The 10,383-nt window shown below is 38.9% G+C and overlaps 1 protein-coding gene across 1 annotated transcript in view; it reads right to left on the bottom strand.

Moving 5' to 3' along the window:
* The window catches only part of LOC107571743 (myosin-IIIa-like), a 43,829-nt gene that overhangs the window by 20,453 nt on the left and 12,993 nt on the right, over positions 1-10,383 (bottom strand). The window contains exons 7-10 of the mRNA XM_016258106.1: positions 5,715-5,868; positions 5,041-5,129; positions 4,351-4,480; positions 2,282-2,367 (exon numbers count right to left, since the gene is read on the bottom strand). Of these exons, the coding sequence (XP_016113592.1) occupies positions 2,282-2,367; positions 4,351-4,480; positions 5,041-5,129; positions 5,715-5,868 (459 nt within the window). The remainder of the gene's footprint in view (positions 1-2,281; positions 2,368-4,350; positions 4,481-5,040; positions 5,130-5,714; positions 5,869-10,383) is intronic.

Here is a 10,383-nt window from a genome sequence, read left to right on the forward strand (position 1 = left end):
TGGCCTCTGGTGTCTTTGTAGCTGCTAGCTGGGTGCCCTGAAGCGGCGGACCGGCAGGAGTTCGCCGAACTAGCTGCTTTAGAGACCCCCGAAGGGGTGGCGAGGCTCTCGGCTCCACTACGTTTCCGGGCGGAAAATACCGAGAAAAACCTTCGCTTGAGACCGCTGCGCCCTGGCACACTGGCCGGGTTGGCAGAACGGTTTCCTGAGGGCGCTGAGGAGAGACGGACACCGTGTAATGCGATGCACCCCGCTCTTCCCCAGTAGGGGCCGCCCTCAGCAGTCCTGGATTTATGCCTGTCAGGACCGCTTTGTCGAGGGCTACGACCCTCAGATCGGGCCTCGCCTTAGAAGCCCCCGACTTAGAGCGCCGCCGGCCTCGGTCCCGCTGCGGGGGAGCGCGAGAGGCAACACTCTGTTTTTGGACCTTCCTATATGAGGAGCTGGTACCCGGCTGGGGCTGCTCCCGCCCAGCAGCCCCCAGAGCTATAGAACGGCGAGGGAGAAACCGCTGGAATGCCGCCGCCTGTTTACGGGCCTCCTGGTATCTGTCGACGACCGAATCGACGGCGTCGCCGAACAGACCAGAAGGCGCAAGCGGGGCATCCATAAGGCAGACCCTGTCCTTCTCTTTCAAAGATAGGGACTCGCCCATCTCCATTCCCTCCACCAGATCCAGCTGCGAACCCCACGAGTGCAGCTGCCGCTCCGCGCCAGCACCGTGAGGAACGCTGGTGAAGGCTCCCTCCTCAAAGAGAGCCTTCCGGGAGCGAAGCAAACACAGTGGCAACTGCTCACAATGCGGACAGTCGGCCCTCTCGAGAGCCGAAGCCACGTGCTCCTCTCCCAAGCAGACCACGCACAAACTGTGTGTATCCCCGCTCGTGATGTAGCGTGGGCAGGGAGGAACACAAAGTCTGTAACGCGATCTACTTTCGCCCTTTTTTGTCTTTTGCTTAGACATTCCTTTTCTTTCGCTGCTGGAGCTTATATTGAATGCTTGTGCACTTTTTTGGACAGACAACAACAAATAAGACTCACAGAACATAAATCGTGACCGACACACACAGAGAGCTTCGCTGAATGACAGAAAGCTAGCGCCGGCGGCACCTCACGTACTTTTAAAGCTTCCTGGTCATGACGTCACCCGCCGCGGATGTCTCGCCCATCGTTCGACTGATTACACATATGATTCAGAGCTTGGTATCGCTGAAGGCGTTCCCCTAGCGTTTTCCGAAGCAGCTCGAGTTCCCAAAGGGGAACTTCGCATTTGTGCCAAAACCTTTGCATTTTCTCCTTAAACTATTGCGTTCCTAAGAGAAACTTTTCGTTAGCACCAATACATTTGCATTCTCTTGCAAACTATTGTGTTCGCTCAAGAAACTTTGCATTTGCTCCAAAACATTTGCATTCTCTCGCAAACTATTGTGTTCCCTCAAGAAACTTTGCATTTGCTCCAGAACATTTGCAATCTCTTCTAAAACTATTGTGTTTCCCTGAGAAATTTTGCGCTTGCTCACAAAACATTTGTGTTCTGTCGAGAAACTTCGCATTTGCGCCAAAACCTTTGCGTTTCCCCGAGAAATTTTACGCTCGCTCACAAAACATTCGGTTTCTGTCGAGAAACTTAACATTTGTTCCAAAACCTTTGCATTCACTCCGAAAACTATTGCATTTCCTATGAAACTTTGCGTTTGCGCCAAAACATTTGCATTTTCTCCTAAAACTATTGCGTTCCTAAGAGAAACTTTACGTTCGCACCAATATATTTGCATTTACTCACAAAACATTTGCATTCTCTCTCAAACTACTGTGTTCTCTCAAGAAACTTTGCATTTACTCACAAAACATTTGCATTCTCTCACAAACTATTGTGTTCCCACAAGAAATTTGCATTTGCTCCAAAACATTTGCGATCTCTTCTAAAACTATTGCATTTCCACGAGAAATTTTGCGCTCGCTCACAAAAGTATTGCATTTTCCTGAGAAGTTTTGCATTTACTCACAAAATATTTTCATTTTTTCGCAAAACTATTGCGTTCCCCAGAGAAACTTTGCATGCGTTCTCTCGCAAAACAATTGCATTCCCTGAGAAACTTTGCATTTGCTCACAAAAGCACTACATTTTGTGAATTGTATTATTTTTCCTTACACCTCATATTATTTCCATATGAAGTTTATCGGGAGAATGCAATGCTTTGCGTTGAAATATAACAAAATATAATGTTTTTTTTTTAGGAGCTCTGTAGTACAGAGAGGAGAAGTGGGCAAAACAACGTACCTTGGCAAAGTTAATGGTGCGCTGTGATTGTTGTGTGCCCATACGAGCAGAGCCAGCAGCCTTGCCCTTAGTGTGAGCCAAGTTACCTGCACAAAGAGAGAGGTCAGGGGAAATATCTGCTCTCAATGCGATAACCACACACATTAGAAATCTGTTGTTGATACTTCATTAGATTTGATCACATGTCCTTCAAAGATAATCTACCATTTATTGCAAGGTTAACCTTCTCAAGGGAACTGAGATGTATGGTCTTTAGAGGTCAGTGCTGACAGATAAATAATCTTCACAATGGTCAAGTAGCTAACAAAAGCCTAACAAATGAAGCCTAGGTTTGAAATCCCAGCAGACTTCCTGGAAACAATCCCCAGTGAATTTTACTGGACGTAATCGGCTGTGTCAGTCAGACGACATCCATTCATCACATCAGATCACATGGGAGAGAGCACATTTTCTTTTCTAGAGAGAGTGCTACACACATTCGCTCTGACCAATAGATCAACATCCCTGCTTAACGTTTCAGACAGGATGGTGTTTGCACTGTCATTTGCATTCTGTGACATTGTGGTGTGGCCTATAATGCAGTGTAATCTAATAGAATGCGACTATACCGATCATTTGGCTGCTCATGCAATGTATGCTTAGTCAGACAACAGTAATATTGCTTTCTCTAGTGGGTCATGTAGAGGAGCACCAGTTAGAAGAATATTTTGGCTTAATAACAACTTAAGATCTATAAATGTCATCTGTGTCATACTGTTAGCAACCCTCGTCACTTGTCCCTTAGTCTAAAGGATAAATGTGTGCGCTCGTAATTATAGTCTATGGCGCATGTTGACTAGAGGGTTTAAAAGCGTACAATTTGTATTTTTTGTTAAAGCACTAATATAAATTTGTTTATACTAAAAAGTGTTCTTTGAGCTGCAACGTGTCATTTTAATTGGGACTACTTTTCTATTTGGATGAAATTTAGATAATGTGGCATTTGCTCCATTTAAACAGTTCTTGATAGTTTATTGGAAATCGTGTGCTTTCCATCTTTTACTTTAAAACAGACCGATTCACGGCACAGCGTGAGTTTGCAAACGTCATTACAGTGTAAACTGACGGACATACAATAAAACACATGAAACAGAAAACTAATAACTACAGTAACATTCCCTCCGCACTTCGGAAACTGTGGGTTTCCACACAGACACCTGCACACATCTCCCATATGAGAAGAGTTTCTTTAACTGGGGAAGGGTGTGAAATACATAATACATGGTTGCTAAGGAGTGTTGCGCAGTGATACACATAACTGTTGAGTGAAGCAGTCATAGTCTGCTTTATTGTGAATAAAATACAGCTGTTGACCAATCAGAATCAAGGACTAGAACTAACCGTTTTATTAATTATTATATTATATTATATTATATTGCTACTTTTAAGAAGTAAGTTTGACACATTAGTCAACAGCAATATATTTCTATCATAATTTGAATGATCAATAAGTAACTTCAATTTTAAGCAAACTTTGTTATTTTTGAGGTTTGTTATAAAGACATTTGAGTTTAAGTTTGTATTTGATGATAGCTTTTATTAAATTGCATGTATATATACAGACACAAAAGTTTATTTTCAATATTGTAGATTTATTTTTTCCAATAAATATCGACAGATGTATCGCCTATCCTAATCTAGGGGTCCCAATGAAAAGTACTACTGCAGAACTCTGCTGTCCACAACTAAAGTCGTGGAAACTGGTGGATCTACTCAAAGCAACAAAATGTTCTTCAAAATGTTTTTTTTTTTTTTTGGCAGCACAATGGCAAAAATGTGTAATTGATTGAGGTAATTACACAGTGATTGGGTTGACCGACACATTGTTAGAGGTCACTGTTTAGAAAATCTGTCTCATACAGAGAGGGCTAATGAGAGACAGACCGAAAGCTTTATAAGTGCATGTCTGGATGAATGTGTGTAGATTTGTGGGTTCCTCAGCAATACAAATGGACAGAAACTGAAGCATCTAAATGGTAGATAAACCAAAGGCATTAAATAGTTGTACAGAGTAAAAAGTTAAAGCAAACCTGTTTTAGTGAGCGGGTGAGTAACCAGTTTACGGATCAGTTCATTCTCTGAAGACCTCAGCAGAAGAACAATGTCAGCAGGCAGAGCATCTCTGTTCTTAGCCAGAAAACCACTGGCATTATAGATCACCTAACCACACGAGAAACAAGATGTATTTGCATCTAATAGACTATTATTCTCACAGATGAACTTGGCTTAAAGGGTTAGTTCAACCAAAAAAAAAAATTCTGTCATCATTCACTCACCCTCACATACAAAAGAATGGATATTATAAGAAATTATTTTTTTTCTTCTATACAATGGACAAAAAAACTTCTTGGTTACCAACATTGTTTAAAATATTACATTTTTGAGAAGAACGAAGAAAGTAAGTCATAAAGTAAACATCCATAGAACCTTTCCATTGCACAAAAAAGTTCTTTATAGTGGGAAAAGGTTCTTGAGATTATTAAAAGGTTTTTCACACTTATAAAAAAAAATATTCTTTTAAGAACAGTTCAATAGAATGTTCTTTGGGGAACCCAAAATGGTTCTTTAATGGCGTTGCTGTGAAAACTCTGTTTGGATCATTTATGTGTGTGAATGATGTCAGAATTTTCCTTTTTTGTGTAAACAATCTCTTTCATATCTTTGTTTCTGTAGTATGTTTGAAAAAGATGCATAAATAAATATTGATAAAATATTTCTACCTTGCCTGCGTAGTGATGGATTCCAAAGCCCAGATCAACCCTCTTTGGTCTCCAGAAGTTTTTGGATTTTAAGTTGACCTCAAATTTCTCTGAATGAACAAAAGACGACTGCTTGTTAATTACAATGAATTCATTCGCACACCTGTCCATTCACAATTTTCATTAATTTAATAATTTACTTAGTTTGTACATTTAACCATTCATCATCTGTGTCAGTTCATTCATTCATTTGCTCATTTGTACATACATTTGTTCGTTCACTGACCCAACCCTCATTAATTCATTCATCCATTCGTGATAACATGAGATACACATTAATTAATCCATCTATCCGTTTCATTCAGTATAAAGCAATAAAGCTAAGTCATGGAAAAACAGCTAGGCGTCTAGTCTTGGCATGTTGAATTATTCAGCTGTCAGTCAAAGACTTCATTGACAGCATCCTCTAGAGAAAGCAGATGAAAACTTAACATGCCAGTAAATGTTTGATGACAGCCTCCCCCTTTTTCTTGTGGGTCTGAATGTACGTCTGTGTGCATGTGTGTGTGTGTGTGTGTGTGTGAGAGAGAGAGACAGTGTAAGTATCCCTGGTCATAAGACACCAGGTGAACAATACTAAAGCTAAAAGCTCTATGATGTTTCAGGGAGAAGGTCAGATGTTGAGAGGAACTTGCCGACGAGGGTCTGGTCAGTAGCCTGAGGAAAGCGACTCTCCTCGTCCAGTAGTGCTAACATGCCCATGGGCTTCTGAAGGAACAGGTCCAGCAGCGGCCGGTTGTCTTCATATTCAATCACTCGAGCGTCTACGTCTTCGTTAAGATACTCATCCTGCAGAGAAACCAAATGAATCACATTCAACTTCCATGAGGTTTTTGGAATCAAATCTCTGAACTATTTATACAATTACCATTCAAAAGTTTGAGTTTTTTTTTTTTTAAGAATTAATGCTTTTTATTCAGCAAGGATGCAAATAAAGTCACCAAAAGCGTCAGTAAAGACTTTTATAACATTGCAAATGATTTATATTTAAAAAAAATAATAATACAAATGTTTCTTTGAACTTTCTCTTCATCAAAGAAACCTAAAAATAAACAAATAAATTAATAAATAAGATAAAATAAGAAGAAATGTTTCTTGAGCAGCAAATCAGCACATTAAAATGATTTCCGAAGGATCGCGTGACACTGAAGACTGGAGTAATGATGCTGAAACCGATGTAGCGTATGGACCAACCAGACACACCGTTTTACATTAGATTTAACAAATCAATTATTCATTAGATTAACAAATAGTCACAGACCCCTCTCCCAATACACATACTGGGTGCCAGGATGTCTGTGAACGATACCAGACCCCTGGTCACCATGGCATCCATGACACCTTTGCTAGACCAGATACACTTTACGACCTAATGGCATGTTGAGAGTTCTCCCTCTCACTACATTTTCCATAGGAAAGACACATAATGCACAGTAAAAATGGACTCTTCTCTAATTCATTCATAGGAAAGCCTTGCTGTGAATGAACACACATCTCCTCAGGACATTGTGTATACCATTACTGTTCGTGTATATTGTCTTTTGAATTGTATACTGTTTTTTATGCATGTTATGATAGACCACTAGTTAATATAACCTCACCTATATCATGTTTGGTCTCTATGAATTCATCTTCGGATGATCTACTTGAGAGTGCATATTACATGCTGATACCTATACAACATATTTATGTTCTAAGAATCTTTACTAGTTTGTGCATCAACAGCCAATCGAATTACATATGCGAAATACCATGCTTGGAGACAAAGAGTCATAAAACTCCCCAGTATTTCCAACCTCCCGCTTGGAATTTCAGCCTTTCTCATTGGACAAGCCCATCCTGAGAGGCGTGAATCTTGTCAGACCTTAAAGGCCTCACATCAGTGACCCGCCTTCAGTCTGCGGTTCTGTTAGATTCTGAGAAGATGAGGATGTGAGCTAGAACGCTCCTAAGGACACCCTAAGTTCGTGCCAGGCTTCGGCCTTGACTTTCGATTCACCAAGATCCTCTGCCTCAAACTGGTTCTTTTTCATCAACCAACTAAAGCAAAGATCAACTTGAGCCTTCAGATTGCATCAGGACTCTCTTTCAGACAGACAAGACGTAAGTATCTTATTAATTGATACATTAAGTATAATTGGCACCTTTTTACAAAGGTGTGTTTAAACTAAGAAACTGATGTTTCCTTCAGGCTGTAGATCTGCTGAATATCAAATGGTACAATAGCTTCATGTTTTTATTTCTCTTCTTTTTACTGCCTAAGCTTTACCCTTTTCCTTTACCAACTGTATGTGTGCATGTATGTTAGACTAGTTTAAGTGTTTATGTAGTTAATAAAGTCTTACTTGTATCACACTTGAGGTTGTTCATTGTTTGCTCATAACTGGAGTCCCTAATCATGCAGATTTTTGCTACGTGCTCTGTGTAGTATTGGACAGTAAGAAAGTTAATTGCCTTAAATAGGAAATTAACGTTCTTAGAATTAACAGACAGTTGACACTGAGAGGTCAAATTAATGCTTACAGCGGATCTAAATATTTATAATTAATTATAACTAGTTATGATTAATTATTAATATTTCCCCTTTGAGCTGATTCGCTACACCGACACTGCTGTTTCTTTAATTTCTTGCTCCCAAAACTGAATGAAAAAATAAAAATAAAAATAAACTGCAACTGGTCACTATCCACATGAATCAGTTTTGCTATCACAGGAATAAATTACATCTTAAAATATATTCAAATAGAAAACTGTTATTTTGAATTGTAACAATATTTAATAATAGTACTGTTTTTACTGTATTTTATATAAAATAAATGCAGCCTGGGTGAGTGAAAGGGACTTCTTTTAAAAACCTGGAAAAAAATCATACTGGCCCCAAACTTTTGAACATTAGTGTAGATGTAAAACGATCAGTATTTAGTTAGTAAAAATGACAATTTGCAGAACATTCATTTGGTCCAGACCAACACTGCTGTTTCTTTAGTTTCTTGCTCCCAAAACAGAATGAAAAAAAATTTTTTTTATTAAACTGCAATTGGTCAGTATCCACATCAATTAGTTAGTCTCTTTCTGTCTAACTGGGCAGTTTTTGGCCAGAATAAGCTCCAATGGACAATATTTCATGCTGATAGTCAAAATTCTGGTCATGCGAAACTAATTCTACATGAAATGTCAAAAGAAAACTCCTTATTATCAGGACAATGCATTCATATTTTGAAATGTCTAGTTTGATTACACTATGTCTCTGAATGTGATGTTTTCTGTGACCTTTACGCTCAATGCTGCTATTGTTTTGCATCTGAATTTCTCCTTGGGGAAAGTAATTCTGTTCATCTATCCACACATATTTGTAAGCTCCCAACAACACTGCTGACTTCTGCTAGCTGATGCCTGGAGCTCCTCCTAAATCTGAGCACAGTGTGTCAGACAATTCCTGCTGCTACACAATGACTTCATGTGAGCAGAGCACTCAACCCAAAGCACAAATGTCATGTCTGTCTTGTCTCTAGACTGCCATGTTGATAAATTTCAATACACACATGGACCTAAATTATTCACTGGTGAAATGCATCAACACACATACAGAAGAAGTATGTCCGAGAAATCCAATCTCTGGTGTAGATTTGAGCTTTTAGCTGCGGGTAAAGTCATCCTGCGAACAGGGAACAACCTCATTTTTAGGAACAGTAAGAATGCTGTTGACATACAAGCCTCAGGGATGCAAAAACTACAGATTTGAAGTAACACAGGCACAAAAAAACAAAACAGAAAACACACTCTTCAATGTTTACTTCAGGTTCCATACTCCTGAGTGCTTCGAGTAGAAATAATACTATGGAGAACACAAATCAACAAATAGGTTATGAATAAATTTTACAGGTAAAGCTCAATGTCTGAGTCAAATTCCACTCCAAAATTATTATTATTAATAATAATAATAATAATAAGAAGAAGAAGAAGAAGCTGTACTCTCATTTGTGTAATAAAAATCTAAATCGCATTACTATGTATATTATTTAAACAATGTTAAATAATAATATTACAAAGTTTTTACTGTATACAGTAAAGATTATTAAAAAAAAAATTAAGCACATTTTCTCCCAAAATCTCATTAGTACAAAGTAAATAAACAAATAAATAATCTTTATCATTTCTGAATGTATTTATTTATTTGTTTGTTTGTTTATACTTGCATTTAGATAAAGTGTTTATATTTTATAGTGGTATGTTTTACTGCCTTTTAATTTATTCTGATTTAAAAAACAAAAAAACAAACTAATAATTGTATTTGTCACAGCTATGCTGTATTAAACGCACAAAGATGAAGAAGAAGGTTTCCAACAGTCTTTTATCCAACACATAGGCAATCCAACAAACAGGTATTCCATCACACAGGCAGCAGACGAGACCGGACAAACTAAAACGGAAAACACAGGATCTTGAATTCACAGACCAAACAAGGATAATTAAAGGTGGGGTATGTATTTTTTCAAAAACGCTTTAGAAAAATTAGTCGGGCCAAGTACCAAAACAAACTTGTAGCCAATCAGCTGTAAGGGGCGTGTCTACTCATGATGGGGATGAGAGAGCGCTCAGGACGGACATTGGGTGGGGGGAGTGAATGACCAGTGCTCTCTTATACCCTCAATACCACGACTGAGGTGAGACCCTTGAGCAAGGCACCAGACCCCCAACTGCTCTCGGGGCGCAATATGGCCCACTGCTCCGGGTGTGTGTTCACGGTGTGTGTGTGTGTGTGTGTGTGGGCACTTGGATGGGTTAAATGCAGAGCACAAATTCTGAGTATGGGTCATCATACTTGGCCACATTTCACTTCACATTCACACATTCATAATCCAAGATCATGCCAAATCGTCACCAATCAAATCCAGCTAACTGAGTTAGCGACGTACGAAGAACGGGCACCCGAGCAGAATGACACAGTTAACACAATGCAGGGGAATGGTGCAAGAAGAAAACAAAGTCCAAACTGAATGACATGTGACAATATTAATAGTTAGTGTAATACTGTATTAAACTAATAGGAATCTTTGGGAATTTATGAGAATCATCACTTAGAAAAAATTAATTAATTAATTAATACAAAATAATAACAATAAGTGTGAGTGGTGCTTGCCATTGCAAAGCACTATACTTTTATTATTATTATTATTATTATTATTATTATTATATTAACGCCTAGCTGCCAGATAGCAACGCCCTAGCACACCCTAGCAACTGCCTAGCAAACTGACGTAACCCTTGTTTCAGATGATTTATGAAGGCACTAATGTGGGTTAG

Source organism: Sinocyclocheilus grahami, unplaced genomic scaffold (genome assembly GCF_001515645.1).
Source record: "Sinocyclocheilus grahami isolate Dianchi unplaced genomic scaffold, SAMN03320097.WGS_v1.1 scaffold1643.1, whole genome shotgun sequence".
NCBI lineage: Eukaryota > Metazoa > Chordata > Actinopteri > Cypriniformes > Cyprinidae > Sinocyclocheilus > Sinocyclocheilus grahami.